General features: G+C 40.1%; 1 protein-coding gene across 1 annotated transcript in view; it reads left to right on the plus strand.

The window, feature by feature from the left end:
* Positions 1-18,442, plus strand: part of ATP8A2 (ATPase phospholipid transporting 8A2) — a 705,555-nt gene that overhangs the window by 214,430 nt on the left and 472,683 nt on the right. Inside the window, exons 8-11 of the mRNA XM_049867411.1 lie at positions 679-748; positions 1,736-1,863; positions 3,146-3,257; positions 17,548-17,713. Of these exons, the coding sequence (XP_049723368.1) occupies positions 679-748; positions 1,736-1,863; positions 3,146-3,257; positions 17,548-17,713 (476 nt within the window). The remainder of the gene's footprint in view (positions 1-678; positions 749-1,735; positions 1,864-3,145; positions 3,258-17,547; positions 17,714-18,442) is intronic.

Below are 18,442 nucleotides of genomic sequence, written 5' to 3' on the forward strand. Positions count from 1 at the left end.
AGTAGCCGATAAAGGTAGAGCTGGAGGATTTTAAGTTAGCCAGTGTGACTAGGGAGTCCATTCTCCCACCCACTGACTGTGCTACCTGTACCCAAAGATTAGAAGTGCGAGTACAATATCTGCTATGCTTATTTTTTTTCTTAGAGTTTTCTATGCTCAAAATTAGGTGTTTTGATTAAAAAGTTGCCTTTTGACATCATAAAAAATGTGGTGAGGCAAATGCTTGTTTAACCTATGCCCTGATCCCTTAACTTCTCTGGCTGAAATTTTCTTCAAAAGATGTGTATGTACTGGCTTGGGTAGGGCAAGATTTTAGGGATCACCCCAAACCCAACAGTTGGGCCTTAGCTGGCACACGGTGTGCTTCAGAGAGCATGCCCCTCCCCATTCATCCACGATTATTTCTGCCACCTTGAGGTCTAGCAGCACCCCATCTCCATAGGCCCTAGGGTAAGGTTGGATCATTTGAGCAACTTCTTGTTGATGTTGAGCCCTAAAGCTGAATGTTTGTCTGCCTTGTTAATTAATCACTCCTCACTGAAGTCATTGTATATAGCAATTTATTTTGAAGGCCCATCAGCAGACCTAGTTTCCCTAATGGAGATGTTATGACCTGTGAATTTTGTAGAGAGGTTCTTATTAAACTTTGACTTTTTTTTTTTCCCTCTTTCTCTTTAGTGAACCTCAGGCAATGTGTTATGTCGAAACAGCAAATCTAGATGGAGAGACGAACCTTAAAATACGTCAGGTAAAATCAACTTCTTGTATTTGGTGTTGTTGTGGAGTCCAGATTCTAAATTTGGACCCCATATGTACCAATCAGTATTTTTTCTAGAGAGAGATGTGCTACCGCCAAAGGTTATACATGAACCCTAATGGGATCCATGAAAAAAATGTTCCTCTTATGATGAAGAAAACTAGTTGAGAGAACATTAGAGCTGGGAAGAGCGGGCCCATCAAACTATAGGTCACAAAGGGCATCTCACCTTGCTTTGTGTCTCATTGAGCTCTATGCCTGCTCAGTTATGAGCGGGCTGAGCTGAGTGGTGAGGAACGGGCAGGATCTGTAGTGGAGAGAAGGAAGAGACACGCTATGGGCACCTTACCTTACATTGTTGTTTCATTTGTGATTTTAATTACAGAGAGGAGTAAGTTAGATACAAATTTTTCGTGTCTTAAATAAAACTATTCTCACCATATATTTTAATTTGAGGATAAAGAATAGTCTTTAATGTATAAAAAAGTTTCAGCATTTTGACATTTAAGGATTTTTTTTTTTTTTGCCACATCAGGTTGAATTTGTTAATTCTGTTGACATAGCCTCCATTTGATTTTGATATTTTTTTTCTGTCTAAAGAAGAGTTGCCAAGTGTAAGATGTAGTAAAATATTAAAGGGGTACCTGGCTGGTTTTTGGGCCAGTGTTACAGTATAGTAAAATTAATGCTTTTGGCAAGATGTTTGAGTATGGTAATTATTACTTAAACATGGATTTTTCCAGCAATGGCGGAATCTTAACTTTCTGCCTCACTGAATTATTGAAAGTTTTACATTAGATTGCTGTGGCAAAATCTGCTGGTAAAGTGTATCTTAAGGGGCGGATAGTTTGATTTGTTTTCCGGGTTAGATGATCCTTTCTTCCTTCTTCTTGTTTTTGATTAACAATCGGAATCTTGAACAGTGTCCCCCAAGCCCTGAAGATTGTTTTCAGTTTCCTCTTTTGGTTGAATATTTAGGGTTTGAGCCACACTGCTGACATGCAGACAAGGGAGGTGTTGATGAAGCTGTCTGGGACCATAGAATGCGAGGGGCCCAATCGCCACCTCTATGACTTCACTGGAAACCTTCACTTAGATGGAAAGAGGTACCACTTTTCCTGTTTGTTTTGCCTAATGTGACTAGGAAATACTGGAGTTTAGAAAATAAAAGGTGGTTTTCTAGTTCCAGAACATTTTAAAGCAGTGAGATTTGTTCCTGTTTAGCTTAGGTATGAGAACCTGAGCTTTTCTTAAAACACTATTTCAGTTTAAACCTCCTGTTAAATGTAACCCTGGTGGCATAGTGGTTAATTACTACGGCTGCTAACCAAGAGGTCGGTAGTTCAAATCCACCAGGCTCTCCTTGGGACCTCTATGGGGGCAGTCCTACTGTGTCCTATAAGGTTGATATGAGTTGGAATCGAGTTGGTGGCAGTGGGTTTTTTTTTTTTTTTTTTTTTTGGTTAAATGTAAGGAAAGAACTCCTGGTTTTTTAGAAGAAGAAAACCTGAGGACCTTACCTGAGGTTCAAAGCATGTGCCCTGTTCTTTCTGTATGTGTTTCTGGCCAGGGCTGAGAGAAGATTTTGGCAGCATATAACATTGTCCACAGAAGCTAAAGAGAGGTTTCTGAGGTGTATGCAAGCTAACAAAGTTACTAGAGAAACATCTCATTTTTTTGCCAGCCTTCTTCCAAGTAGCGTTTGTCTGTTTTTGGAAGTTGAATGAAATGACAAAAAGTTACCTTTCATTTAGAATATTCAGTACCTGTTGTCTGTGTCCTGTTGTCTGTGTCCTCTGGGTGTCTGTTTTATTGTTTGAGAGTCATCTCTTGTCGTTACCTTGGGATGTGGTTTCCTGTCTTCTGCCCCTCTTTTATTTGCGTGCCTCTTACCAGTGCCCCTGACAGGCTGGAGGGCTGGGAAGGGCCTGGTTTTCGGGATCCACCCAAACTAAATTTGACAACTATGAATGGGATTGCTTTCTTGATTTTCGTTTACCATATATAGCTATTCTGTAGGTTCCCCATTTTGAATTTCTAAATTTTTACTTAGGCTTTTACTTAACCATTGTCATCCTTGACAATTTGATATTATAGGTTTATCCCCCTTTTTTCCCCTCTTAATATTGTATAAAATAAACTGGGTTTCCCAAATGGGTAAGTTTCTGGTTGTTGTTTTAGCAGATTTCCTCCTTGCTGGCTCTTGAGTTTTTTAATAGGGCTGTAAGAGACACAGTTCCTGCTAATATTTTATAAAATACAAAAACCAAAACCAAAAAAGATGACTCAAGGAAGCATTTGATTTATTGTGGGTTTATGTTTAAGGGTGGGAGCCTATTCTCATTTGCCAGACTTTCATTAAATGTAAATGTTGTTTCTTATTTTTAGCCCTGTTGCCCTTGGGCCTGACCAGATCTTATTAAGAGGTACACAGCTTAGAAATACTCAGTGGGTCTTTGGCATAGTTGTTTATACTGGACACGACACCAAACTCATGCAGGTAAAATGTTTCTGTGCTGAAAAGCAATACTCCTTACAATGGGGTTTTTGTTTGTTTTTGTTTTTTCACCTGTTCTTACTGAGGGTGGAAAATGCAAGTGTTATATTTAGGAAATGCAAGTTTTTTATGAACATAATTTGGAAAGGAAGTACCTTTATTTCATATTCTTAGGTAGTTTTTTCTGGATTTCTGTTACCTTTTCAGATATTTGTTACCTAATTGCCTGAAATACAAATGGCTTTCATCTTCTGGATTTAGGGAAATAATCAGTTCTAAATTTTTTTTTCTTCTGAGCTTGAAAGGGGTTAGTTATAAATATTTTTCTCTGCTTTTCCTTCTCAACCCTTTAATTCAGATTTGGCAGTAACTTGTCTTATTTCATTGAATTCTAGACAATTTAAAATGAGTTATTTTTGAATTAATGTTTTTTTATAGGCCAAAGAAATAATATTAAGTTAAAATGATTTTGCTCATTCTCCCTGCTAATATTTCTTATTATTTATGAGAAATATATATAACATTATAAAACTTACCTATAACATTGTGGATAATATTACATATATGATGTTATATGTGTAACATTATCTATAATGTATATAACATTATACTATTATAAGTAACACAAAATATAATTTTCAAGCCTCAGTTATCTTCTGGTGTATTTTGGCAGACAGCTTTTGAAATTCTATGTAAATCATTTTCTCTGTGTGTCATTTCTTACATTTCTTTGGTATCATCGGCATTTAATTTTGGACCGGGAACTGCTAATGGTTGCTGTTAATGAGAGCTGACTTTTCAGCTTGTCTTCCCTTTTGTATAACTTCTAATGCATATATTTGGCTGTAAGTATTAATATATTTAGTGACCACTGTGCATCAAATCCTGTGCTAGGCCGTATGGATATAGAAGTGAAAGGAACCCAGTCTTGCTCTCTGGAAGACAGACTAAGAAAGTAATAAGGAATTACTAAGTAGAGATTTACTTTTAATATAGATCTTTACAAAGTCCTGTGAGTGCATACCAAAGAGCCATCTAGCCCAGGTTTGGAGATGCCTGTTGACTAGATGCGAAGAATGATCCCAAGGCAGAGGCACAATTTATATGTAGAACTGGAGAAGGGAAACTGTTGTGTTGATCTGTGTTTGGGGTGTTTCTGTTTGAAGTCAAATGATGGTAAGATGAGAGACTTAAATATTTACTAGAACAGATGAAATGACAGACGACAGTGTATATCAAAAACCCAAACCTACTGCCATCAAGTCAATTCCGACTCATAGAGACCCTATAGGACAGGGTAGAATTGTCCCACAGGGCTTCTAAGGCTGTAATCTTTACAGAAGCAGACTGCCACATCTCTCTCCCTTGGAGCAGCTGTTGAGTTCCAACGACTTTTCAGTTAGCAGCTGAGTGCTTAACCACTGCATCACCAGGGCTCCTTACCAGTTGCCATGAAGTCACTCTGACTCATGGTGACCCCACATGTGTCAGAGTAGAACTGCTTCATAGAGTTTCCAAGGCTGTAATCATTATGGGAGCAGACTGCTACATCTTTTTTCTGAGGAGTGACTGGTGAACTCAAACCGCCAACCTTTTGGTTAGCAGCCCAGTGCTTAACCACTGCACCACCATGGCTCCTTACTATGTCCAAACCAATTAGGAAATCCAGTGAAGATAAGAAAGGAGATAGGGAGGACTAGAAGGGCTGACTCATTGAAGCTAAAGAGACTGTTGGAGTTCCTGAGTGAGAGGTTGATCAGAGTGGAGGATACTTGTCTTTGAGTTTCTGGGATGGAGGGCTTGTAGATGATGAGACTTGGGAGTGAACCAGGGAGTCAGAAGCTAAAGGTAGAGAGCTGTTGAAGGTCATTCAAAGTTGGAAGTAAAGAACTGAAAGACCAAAGTGTTTGGTGCATCAGTGCTGTGGGTTTTGAAGACTTTTTTTAGCTGATAATAACAAAACTGGGGTAGAGAGGAACACATGAGTGAAATGCTCAAGTTTTTAGGGAGTGAGGAGACGTGACCAAAGGGTTGGTGGACTTGCTGGGGCTGGGGGCAAATGGTAATGTAGTCAGATGACATGAATTTTAAGAGTGGATTTTTAATGCATTAGAGGAATAAAGGTTCAGAGGTATTACCTTGTCCTGAATATATATTGAGTAATATGGCCTTCAGACTCCAAGGCATGTGATTCTTTCCTGAGCACCCTCTGCTCAGTAAGGGAGGGAAGGAGTGTCCTATGCTGAGTGAGGCAAGGAGCAGGAGAGCCCCATCCAGGAGGGGGAGAACATAATAAGGCCACAGGCACAGTAGGATGGTTGCAGATGGGGTGGTTAACATAGGATAACATGTTTAGCCTCTCTGAGGTGTGCCTGATCTCTCCCTCCTGCCAGGTCCTCACCATTCACAAGTGCAGACTAGAATGTTTGGAGCTTATTGGTTCTGAGCAGCCTGTATATGCAAACTTTATCCTAATGAATAGTTTAGTGCTCTGACTCTAGTAAGCATCCTTGGACTTGCCCAGTCCAGTGGCAGTAGCCAGTACTTAGCACTGTTGGAGCGCCATTAATCACAAATCACTATTTTTGTTTTGCATGATGAAGTGACAAGGAGACCACGAGTGGCTTAAATTTGAACAGGGTGCCAAGGCTAGTTTTCAGATCGTGCATATTACAAATTTAACCAGTCCCTAAGACTCCTTGCACACTGGGTGTTTTTTCAGTGTATACAATTATTTTTCTAGACCCAAAAACAAAAACAGTTGCCATAGGGCTGACTCCATCCAACTCATGGTGACTCAATGCATGTCAGAGTAGAAGTGGGCTTCATAGGTTTTTCAGTGACTGATTTTTTGGAAGTAGATCTCTAGGCTTTTCTTTTGAGGCATTTCTGGGTGGACTCGAACCTCCAACCTTTTGGATAATAGCTGAGAATGTTAACCATTTGCACCACCCAGGGATTCTTCTTTTCTAAATTATACATTGCTAATATAACTTTCTAGCTAAGGTGTAAGAGTTCATTCAATTACACTTAAAACATAATCCCATTGTCTTTTGGGTGTGCAGCATGTGTACTAAGTTACTTCATGACGTTTGCCTCCTGTGGTTGGGATGGGCACAGCCCCTTGTATCCAGATGCAGGAATCCTCTCTGCGAGGCTTATTACACATTGACTGTTTAAGTGCAGAATACTAAAAAGCCCAGAAACATCTGTGTTGGATTCATGATTCCTTTAGGGCTGAAACAACAAGTAAAAATAACGAGTCTTCAAAGGAAATGTAATCTAACACACATAGCCGGAAACCATCCTGCTTGTGAAATAACATTTTTCGTCTGTACTTCGCTTCTTTACTACAGAGAGGTATATATGTATATATATACATACATACTTCACTCTTAGACTCAATGGCTTCTACTCTTCAGAGTTCTCTTATTTGATGCTTAATGTAGTTACACTTAAGAAAATTGTCAATATCTTTTATTTCTGGTTGACTTAATGGGAAACAGGTACCATCACACTAATGATAACAAACACTGAGTGCCATGCACTGTTCTACATGGTTTACACATATTAACTCATTTATTCCCCACAATGGCCATCTGAGCAAAGTATTTCTCTTCCCATTTTACAGGTGAGGAAACTGAGATGAAGAGCATCTCAACTGGTTACCCGAGGTTTCATGTCTATTAGGAGACAGAGCTGGGGTTCAAACCCAGGCAGCCTGGCTCTGGAGATCATATCCTCGATTGGTACTAGGTTATCTGCCTTTTTAGGAGGGAATCAAACATACAAAAATCTGGGTCGCTGTTAAGCTTTTTAAAAATCTGACAGTTTGGCCTATTTCATTTAGGACTTATTATGCAGAAGTAGCGATGTTCTTTAAGAATTTTCTAGAAGAACTTGTAATGCTGGTAGGAATTTAACATTACAAGGTCATCATTGCAAGTAGAACTGTCCCGGGGATAGGAGTGAGTAAGAAAAGGCTGGGCTTCCATGAAGCGTGCATGTTGAAGCCTGAAGTTTTGAGGTTATTTTGTTGTGAAGATGAGTTTATCTTACCAGTGTTGGGTGAAAGGTAACTTTTCCTAACCTGTTAACTGGCCAGAATTCAACCACTGGAAAAGGTCAGAAGTCAATAAACTGATAGAGTCAAAGAAATGAGGTTTCTTTGTAGATTTTTTTTCTGCCCATGCAGAAACTGTGGTGTTGTTGTGTGCCGTCATGTTGATTCCGACTCATTGCAACCTTCTAGGACAGAGAAGCCCTGCCTTATAAGTTTTTCTAGGCTGAAATTTTTATGGGAGCAGATCGCCATGTCTTGTCTTCCACGAAGCTCCTGGTGGTTTCAAACCACCGACCTTTTGGTTGGCAGTTGAGCGCCTAACCATTGCACCACCAGGGCTTCTCATACAGAAACTAAAGTATAGCAATCCTTCAACTCCCTCAAAGAAAACTATGGCGAGGCGGAGCCAAGATGGCGGACTAGGCAGACGCTACCTCGGATCCCTCTTACAACAAAGACACGGAAAAACAAGTGAATCGATCACATACATAACAATCTACGAACCCTGAACAACAAACACAGATTTAGAGACGGAGAACGAACTAATACGGGGAAGCAGCGATTGTTTCCAGAGCCTGGAGCCAGCGTACCAGTCAGGTACGGCACAAGCACAGAGACCTGCTCCACCCCCCTGAACTAACCCCGGGAGGGGGACTAGCCGGTTCCACGGGCGGCGTGGGACGCAGCCGTTAGGAGAAGTCCCCGGGAGGCAGTGACTGATCTTGGAGCAGAAAGAGCAGCATCCGAGCCGGGGAACCGTCCCACAGGGATTTGGACTGCACGCAGGTACGCCATAAACACGGAGAGTTGCTCCACCCCCTGAACTAACCCCGGGAAGGTGACCATCCGGGTCGCGTGGGCGGCGTGGGACGCAGCCGGTAGGAGAAGTCCCCGGGAGGCAGCGACTGGTATTGGAGCGGGGAGAACAGCGTTCCAGCCGGGACACTCGGTCGCGGCACAAGCACGGGGAGCTACTCCACCCATCTGAACTAACCCCGGGAGGGGGCCCACCTGGTTCACGGGGGCGGCACGGCCACGCGGCTGGAGGGACGAGAAGTCCCCGGGAGGCAGCGACTGATTTTGGAGTCGAGAGTGCACCGTCCCAGTAGGGGAGCCTTGACGCTGGGCGTGGGGCTGGAAGCGGAGGATCTGACCGTGACTCCAGCGGGCCAGACCCCCCGGGGGCAATCTCCACACAGACAGCACACATAGGCGACGCGCCCGCGGGAATCTCAGATATAATAGTCATTCCAAGCAAGACAAGCAACTCTGGCTATATTCTGAGGTGCTACTCTCCTATCTCTCTGTTCCCTCCCCCACCCTCCCCAGGCGGCTTCATTAACATCTGAATAGCCTGAGCCAGAGGGAGAACTCTGATAGGGATCTGACTGCAGTTTTTTTTTAGCGGATTTTCTGGAAAAACTAGTTTCCCAGTGATGGCTCGGAGACAACAATCCATATCAAACCACTTAAAGAAGCAGACCGTGACAGCTTCTCCAACCCCCCAAACAAAAGAATCAAAATCTTTCCCAAATGAAGATACAATTTTGGAATTATCAGATACAGAATATAAAAAACTAATTTACAGAATGCTTAATGATATCACAAATGAAATTAGGATATCTGCAGAAAAAGCCAAGGAACACACTGATAAAACTGTTGAAGAACTCAAAAAGATTATTCAAGAACATACTGGAAAAATTAATAAGTTGCAAGAATCCATAGAGAGACAACATGTAGAAATCCAAAAGATTAACAATAAAATAACAGAATTAGACAACACACTAGGAAGTCAGAGGAGCAGACTCGAGCAATTAGAATGCAGACTGGGACATCTGGAGGACCAGGGAATCAACACCAACATAGCTGAAAAAAAATCAGATAAAAGAATTAAAAAAAATGAAGAAACCCTAAGAATTATGTGGGACTCTATCAAGAAGGATAACCTGTGGGTGATTGGAGTCCCAGAACAGGGAGGGGAGACAGAAAACACAGAGAAAATAGTTGAAGAACTTCTGACAGAAAACTTCCCTGACATCATGAAAGACGAAAGGATATCTATCCAAGATGCTCATCGAACCCCATTTAAGATTGATCCAAAAAGAAAAACACCAAGACATATTATCATCAAACTCGCCAAAACCAAAGATAAAGAGAAAATTTTAAAAGCAGCCAGGGAGAAAAGAAAGGTTTCCTTCAAGGGAGAATCAATAAGAATATGTTCTGACTACTCAGCAGAAACCATGCAGGCAAGAAGGGAATGGGACGACATATACAGAACACTGAAGGAGAAAAACTGCCAGCCAAGGATCATATATCCAGCAAAACTCTCTCTGAAATATGAAGGCGAAATTAAGATATTTACAGACAAACACAAGTTTAGAGAATTTGCAAAAACCAAACCAAAGCTACAAGAAATACTAAAGGATATTGTTTGGTCAGAGAACCAATAATATCAGATATCAGCACAACACAAGGTCACAAAACAGAACGTCCTGATATCAACTCAAATAGGGAAATCACAAAAACAAACAAATTAAGATTAATTAAAAAAAAAATACACATAACAGGGAATCATGGAAGTCAATAGGTAAAAGATCACAATAATCAAAAAGAGGGACTAAATACAGGAGGCATTGAACTGCCATATGGAGAGTGATACAAGGCGATATAGAACAATACAAGTTAGGTTTTTACTTAGAAAAATAGGGGTATATAATGAGGTAACCACAAAAAGGTATAACAACTCTATAACTCAAGACAAAAACCAAGAAAAACGTAACGACTCAACTAACATAAAGTCAAACACTATGAAAGTGAGGATCTCACAATTTACTAAGAAAAAAGCCTCAGCACAAAAAAGTATGTGGAAAAATGAAATTGTCAACAACACACATAAAAAGGCATCAAAATGACAGCACTAAAAACTTATTTATCTATAATTACCCTGAATGTAAATGGACTAAATGCACCAATAAAGAGACAGAGAGTCACAGACTGGATAAAGAAACACGATCCATCTATATGCTGCCTACAAGAGACACACCTTAGACTTAGAGACACAAACAAACTAAAACTCAAAGGATGGAAAAAAGTATATCAAGCAAACAATAAGCAAAAAAGAAGAGGAGTAGCAATATTAATTTCTGACAAAATAGACTTTAGACTTAAATCCACCACAAAGGATAAAGAAGGACACTATATAATGATAAAAGGGACAATTGATCAGGAAGACATAACCATATTAAATATTTACGCACCCAATGACAGGGCTGCAAGATATATAAATCAAATTTTAACAGAACTGAAAAGCGAGATAGATACCTCCACAATTATAGTAGGAGACTTCAACACACCCCTTTCGGAGAAGGACAGGACATCCAGTAAGAAGCTCAACAGAGACACGGAAGATCTAATTACAACAATCAACCAACTTGACCTCGTTGACTTATACAGAACTCTCCACCCAACTGCTGCAAAATATACTTTTTTTTCTAGCGCACATGGAACATTCTCTAGAATAGACCACATATTAGGTCATAAAACAAACCTTTGCAGAGTCCAAAACATCGAAATATTACAAAGCATCTTCTCAGACCACAAGGCAATAAAACTAGAGATCAATAACAGAAGAACGAGGGAAAAGAAATCAAATACTTGGAAAATGAACAATACCCTCCTGAAAAAAGACTGGGTTATAGAAGACATCAAGGAGGGAATAAGGAAATTCATAGAAAGCAACGAGAATGAAAATACTTCCTATCAAAACCTCTGGGACACAGCAAAAGCAGTGCTCAGAGGTCAATTTATATCAATAAATGCACACATACAAAAAGAAGAAAGAGCCAAAATCAGAGAACTGTCCCTACAACTTGAACAAATAGAAAGTGAGCAACAAAAGAATCCATCAGGCACCAGAAGAAAACAAATAATAAAAATTAGAGCTGAACTAAATGAATTAGAGAACAGAAAAACAATTGAAAGAATTAACAAAGCCAAAAGCTGGTTCTTTGAAAAAATTAACAAAATTGATAAACCATTGGCTAGACTGACTAAAGAAATACAGGAAAGGAAACAAATAACCCGAATAAGAAATGAGAAGGACCACATCACAACAGAACCAAATGAAATTAAAAGAATCATTTCAGATTATTATGAAAAATTGTACTCTAACAAATTTGAAAACCTAGAAGAAATGGATGAATTCCTGGAAAAACACTACCTACCTAAACTAACACATTCAGAAGCAGAACAACTAAATAGACCCATAACAAAAAAAGAGATTGAAACGGTAATCAAAAAACTCCCAACAAAAAAAAGTCCTGGCCCGGACGGCTTCACTGCAGAGTTCTACCAAATTTTCAGAGAAGAGTTAACACCACTACTACTAAAGGTATTCCAAAGCATAGAAAATGACGGAATACTACCCAACTCATTCTATGAAGCCACCATCTCCCTGATACCAAAACCAGGTAAAGACATTACAAAAAAAGAAAATTATAGACCTATATCCCTCATGAACATTGATGCAAAAATCCTCAGCAAAATTCTAGCCAATAGAATCCAACAACACATCAAAAAAATAATTCACCCTGATCAAGTGGGATTTATACCAGGTATGCAAGGCTGGTTTAATATCAGAAAAACCATTAATGTAATCCATCACATAAATAAAACAAAAGACAAAAACCACATGATCTTATCAATTGATGCAGAAAAGGCATTTGACAAAGTCCAACACCCATTTATGATAAAAACTCTTACCAAAATAGGAATTGAAGGAAAATTCCTCAACATAATAAAGGGCATCTATGCAAAGCCAACAGCCAATATCACTCTAAATGGAGAGAACCTGAAAGCATTTCCCTTGAGAACGGGAACCAGACAAGGATGCCCTTTATCACCGCTCTTATTCAACATCGTGTTGGAAGTCTTAGCCAGGGCAATCAGGCTAGACAAAGAAATAAAAGGTATCCGGATTGGCAAGGAAGAAGTAAAGTTATCACTATTTGCAGATGACATGATTATATACACAGAAAACCCTAAGGAATCCTCCAGAAAACTACTGAAACTAATAGAAGAGTTTGGCAGAGTCTCAGGTTATAAAATAAACATACAAAAATCACTTGGATTCCTCTACATCAACAAAAAGAACACCGAAGAGGAAATAACCAAATCAATACCATTCACAGTAGCCCCCAAGAAGATAAGATACTTAGGAATAAATCTTACCAAGGATGTAAAAGACCTATACAAAGAAAACTACAAAGCTCTACTACAAGAAATTCAAAAGGACATACTTAAGTGGAAAAACATACCTTGCTCATGGATAGGAAGACTTAACATAGTAAAAATGTCTATTCTACCAAAAGCCATCTATACATTTAACGCACTTCCGATCCAAATTCCAATGTCATATTTTAAGGGGATAGAGAAACAAATCACCAATTTCATATGGAAGGGAAAGAAGCCCCGGATAAGCAAAGCACTACTGAAAAAGAAGAAGAAAGTGGGAGGCCTCACCTTACCTGACTTCAGAACCTATTATACAGCCACAGTAGTCAAAACAGCCTGGTATTGGTACAACAACAGACACATAGACCAATGGAACAGAATTGAGAACCCAGACATAGATCCATCCACGTATGAGCAGCTGATATTTGACAAAGGACCAGTGTCAATTAACTGGGGAAAAGACAGCCTTTTTAACAAATGGTGCTGGCATAACTGGATATCCATTTGCAAAAAAATGAAACAGGACCCATACCTCACACCATGCACAAAAACTAACTCCAAGTGGATCAAAGACCTAAACATAAAGACTAAAACGATAAAGATCATGGAAGAAAAAATTGGGACAACCCTAGGAGCCCTAATACAAGGTATAAACAGAATACAAAACATTACCAAAAATGATGAAGAGAAACCCGATAACTGGGAGCTCCTAAAAATCAAACACCTATGCTCATCTAAAGACTTCACCAAAAGAGTAAAAAGACCACCTACAGATTGGGAAAGAATTTTCAGCTATGACATCTCCGACCAGCGCCTGATCTCTAAAATCAACATGATTCTGTCAAAACTCAACCACAAAAAGACAAACAACCCAATCAAGAAGTGGGCAAAGGATATGAACACACATTTCTCTAAAGAAGATATTCAGGCAGCCAACAGATACATGAGAAAATGCTCTCGATCATTAGCCATTAGAGAAATGCAAATTAAAACTACGATGAGATTCCATCTCACACCAGCAAGGCTGGCATTAATCCAAAAAACACAAAATAATAAATGTTGGAGAGGCTGCGGAGAGATTGGAACTCTCATACACTGCTGGTGGGAATGTAAAATGGTACAACCACTTTGGAAATCTATCTGGCGTGATCTTAAACAGTTAGAAATAGAACTACCATACAACCCAGAAATCCCACTCCTCGGAATATACCCTAGAGATACAAGAGCCTTCATACAAACAGATATATGCACACCCATGTTTATTGCAGCTCTGTTTACAATAGCAAAAAGTTGGAAGCAACCAAGGTGTCCATCAACGGATGAATGGGTAAATAAATTGTGGTATATTCACACAATGGAATACTACGCATCGATAAAGAACAGTGACGAATCTCTGAAACATTTCATAACATGGAGGAACCTGGAAGGCATTATGCTGAGCGAAATGAGTCAGAGGCAAAAGGACAAATATTGTATAAGACCACTATTATAAGATCTTGAGAAATAGTAAACCTGAGAAGAACACATACTTTTGTGGTTACGAGGGGGGGAGGGAGGGAGGGTGGGAGAGGGTTTTTTTATTGATTAATCAGTAGATAAGAACTGCTTTAGGTGAAGGGAAAGACAACACTCAATACATGGAAGGTCAGCTCAATTGGACTGGACCAAAAGCAAAGAAGTTTCCGGGATAAAATGAATGCTTCAAAGCTCAGCGGAGCAAGCGCGGGGGTCTGGGGAACATGGTTTGCGGGGACTTCTAAGTCAATTGGCAAAATAATTCTATTATGAAATCATTCTGCATCCCACTTTGAAATGTGGCGTCTGGGGTCTTAAATGCTAACAAGCAGCCATCTAAGATGCAGCAATTGGTCTCAACCCACCTGGAGCAAAGGAAAATGAAGAACACCAAGCCCACATGACAACTAAGAGCCCAAGAGACAGAAAGGGCCACATGAACCAGAGACCTACATCATCCTGAGACCAGAAGAACTAGTTGGTGCCCGGCCACAATCGATGACTGCCCTGACAGGGAGCTCAGCAGAGGACCCCTGAGGGAGCAGGAGAGCAGTGGGATGCAGACCCCAAATTCTCATAAGAAGACCAAACTTAATGGTCTGACTGAGACTGGAGGAATCCCGGCGGTCATGCTCTCCAGACCTTCTGTTGACACAGGACAGGAAAAAAAAAAAAAAAAAAATCTTTTGGTATTCATTATAGTTCTCTGTAAGAAATACAGTTTACATTGTGATTCAGCAAAATCATATTTATAAATCCTTATATTTTAAATTCAGTTCTATTCTACTTTTATCTACTTCATAAAAAAATAAATGCTGTTTTGAGATCTACCAAAAAAAAAGAAAACTATGGCAAAGTATTTCTGGATTTTGCAGTACAGTTCAGATAGCAATTTCAGCGGCATTGTGGTATGAAATTCTTTTATGGAGCTTAGAAATAAATTTTGCCTATGTAAGTTTCATCTCGGTTTTATTTTCACATTGTGGCTTAATTTGTATTCTTGTTTTTGGAGACATTTTTATCCTTGCTCTTTTAACGATCAGATGAATTGAAATAGTGGATGAGAGTGCTAACTTAAGTTTGATGCAAGTCACCATCTTAGGAGCCCTGGTGGTGCAGCAATTAAGTGCTTGGCTGCTAACCAAAAGGTTAGTGGTTTGAACCCATCAGCAGCTCCACGGGAGAAAGATGTGGTGATCTGGTTTTATAAAGATTACAGCCTTGAAAACCCTATGGGGCAGTTCTACTCAATTGGAATGGGTAGTGCCTTACAAGGAGCCCTGGTGGGGCAATGATTATATACTCGGCTGCTAAACAAAATGTTGAAACCTCCAGAGCCTCTGTAGGAGAAAAGACCTGGTGATCTGCTCCTGTAGAGATTATGGCCTAGAAAACCCCACTGGGCAGTGTTACTCTGTCATATAGGTTGGCTATGAGTCAGAACTGCTCAGCGGCACACAGCAACAACAAAGGTGCCTTACAGGTTTTAAAATCACTTGATCTAAAAAGGTAGAGTTCCTGAGTCATGGAAGGAGCCCTGTGCCTTGAAGTCTCCTGTGCCCATCTCTTCCTGTCCATTTCCTGGTTTCTGGTTTAATCCAGCCTCTTGCTCACTTTCAGGAATGGATTGTTGTAATGAATCCTTCTGGCTTTTCCCTCCTCAACATCCCCTTCGACCATCTGCAATTCTACGGTATTAGTTTTCCATTGTGCCAGAACACATTTCCACAAACTTAGTGGTAACAACGCAGCCTTATCACCTTACAGTTTGTAGGGTGAGAACGGTCCAGCCCAGGTCTCACTGGGCTAAAATCAAGACGTTGGCAGGGCTGTGTTCCTTTGTGAGGGCTCTAGGGGAAAATCCACTTCCTTGCCTTTTCCAGACTCTAAAGGCTGCCTGTATTCCTTGGCTTATGGTCTCCTTCCTCCATCTTCAAACCCAGCAACATCACATCTCTTTGACCATTCTTCGGTGGTCATGCCTCCCTCTGACCACAGTCAAGAAAGGTTCTCTGTATTTTCTACTTTTCAGGATGCACGTGATTAAATTAGTCTCTGTGTGGCATGAAAGATTAAGTGCTCAGCTATTAACTGAAAGGTTGGTGGTTAGAATTCACCCAGAGGCACCTTAGAAGAAAGCCTTGGCGATCCACTTCTGAAAGATCAGAGCCATTAAAAATCCTCTGGTGCATAGGTCTACTCTGAGATCCATGGGGTCTCCATGAGTCAGAATCAACTCTACAGCAAATGTTTTATTTGTTTGTTTATTTATGTAATCCAAGATAATTTCCCATTGTAAGATCCTTAATCATATCTGCAAAATCTCTTTTGCCATGTAAGGTAACATATTCACAAGGTCCAGGGATTAGGATATGCCACCAGGGTTTCCGGACATCTTTGGGGGGAGTATTATTCTGACTAGCACAAGTACCTTAAGAAATTTTTTTTACAAAATGACTACTAGTGTATCACTGTCTTGTTCATACAGTTCTATTGACTTTTCCACTGCTGAGAAGATATAGTCCTACATTTTCAACCTGACATGCAGTGATCACTGAACCTGGCCTTATTGAATCTTTCTGACCTGGACCTTGATTCCCCACACTGGCCTTGGCTCTAGCCAGGCTCATCCCTCCCTCCCCCTACTCTCCCTGCCCTCAGAGAAAGAGCAGATAATACCCGTTTATGGACCCTAAGCCTGTGTTAAGGCTGTCTTCCTAAACTGCCTTTCCCCCTGTTTTTTAACCTTTCTGTCTACCCTATGTTTAGGATTCAGGATGTTGTTTAAGTTTCTCTGGTTCACTAGGCCTTTCCTGACTTTTCCTGCTTATTTCTTGTTCACAGTTCTCCAAATGAACTTTTTTTGTCCACCCATTTATTTTGATACCTGTTGATGTTGTGTTGCATTATTGATGTGTATGTGTTTGTCTTTTTTTTTTCTCTCAACTAAAATTTTTTTTTTATGTGTTTGTGTGTGTCTTTTTTTTTTCTCTCTCAATTAAATTTTGAGCTACTGGAGGGAAATAGGTACTAATTTTTATCTTGATAGGTTTATTGTAGAGTTATGTTTTTACATAGATGGTTCTCTCTAAAGTCTTACAGTATAGAATCTCTAGTTTCTCTTGATTTAGCAACATCCTGATTTCTTTTAAATTAGACTTAAATTATTTAGAATCTGTTGTGTTTTAAGGCAATGAAGGTGGCTAATTTTATCACAAGATGTAATCACCGTAATTACAGATTGAATCATGGAGAGTGGAATGTGTTCTTTAAACTGGCAGAGTGTGTCTTCTGTCTTATCTAAAACTAGCTGTTGATTCAAGAGCATAGTATACTCCCCCCCCCACATTGGCCATTTAATAAAGAATATTGTCTTTTACTTAACAGTTGTTGAATTTGGTTGTCTTACCTCTTTTCGTCCCCACCCCTTGTCCCCAAATCTGTTCTGTTCTCCTTACTGACTTTAATGCTGTTGTGCAGAATTCAACCAAAGCACCGCTGAAGAGATCAAATGTTGAGAAAGTGACTAATGTGCAGATCCTGGTGTTGTTTGGTATCCTCCTGGTCATGGCCTTGGTGAGCTCAGTGGGGGCACTCTACTGGAATGGGTCTCAAGGTGGCAAGAACTGGTACATCAAAAAGATGGGTAAGTGTTGGGTGGGTTGTTTATTGATGTAGGACAAAACCACCCTTGGAAAGTTCTTTCAGGGGTAGTCATGCACCTTTTTCTTCCCTTTAGCTACTGTATATAATGCCAGCCTTTCAAGGAAGATTGAAAGATTATGAGTCATGTGCTGAAGTGAAGATGGACACATTAGGGGATTGCTTTTTACTCAAATGATGGTTTTTTTTCTACATCTTTTGAATTATTTTCTTAGTGGTTACTCCGCGGGTTACAGTATACATCTTTGTTTGTCAGAATTTACATCATAAAGTCAAAAGCATAAGGAGGCGGAGCCAACATGGCACTATAGACAGAAGCACCATGCCATTCTTCTGCAGCAAAGATCAAAAAAACCTAAGTAAAATAGATACAAATGTCAGTCCTGGAACCCTAAACATCAAATGAAGGGATAAAAAACTAGATCAAGCACCAGATGGAAGAAGAAACTGACAGAGAACAGAGAGCAAGGAGAGCTACTGAGTGACAGTTCCCTGCCAGCTAACATGACATGAATTTGCCATCTTGGAGTACAGCCACCAATGATTCCAGACAGTGAGTACGGGAAGGCAACTTCATGGAGCTTCCAATAGAAGACAGAGCACCCGGCCCTGTGCTACGTCCACCCCTTCCTTACTGGCCATGCTGTGTTGCCCAGCAAGAGAGATACCAGCTTGCCGTCACCCCAGTTCTGCACCACCCCCAATGGCTGGT

The sequence above is a fragment of the Elephas maximus genome, chromosome 23 (assembly GCF_024166365.1).
Source record: "Elephas maximus indicus isolate mEleMax1 chromosome 23, mEleMax1 primary haplotype, whole genome shotgun sequence".
NCBI classification, from domain to species: Eukaryota; Metazoa; Chordata; class Mammalia; order Proboscidea; family Elephantidae; genus Elephas; species Elephas maximus.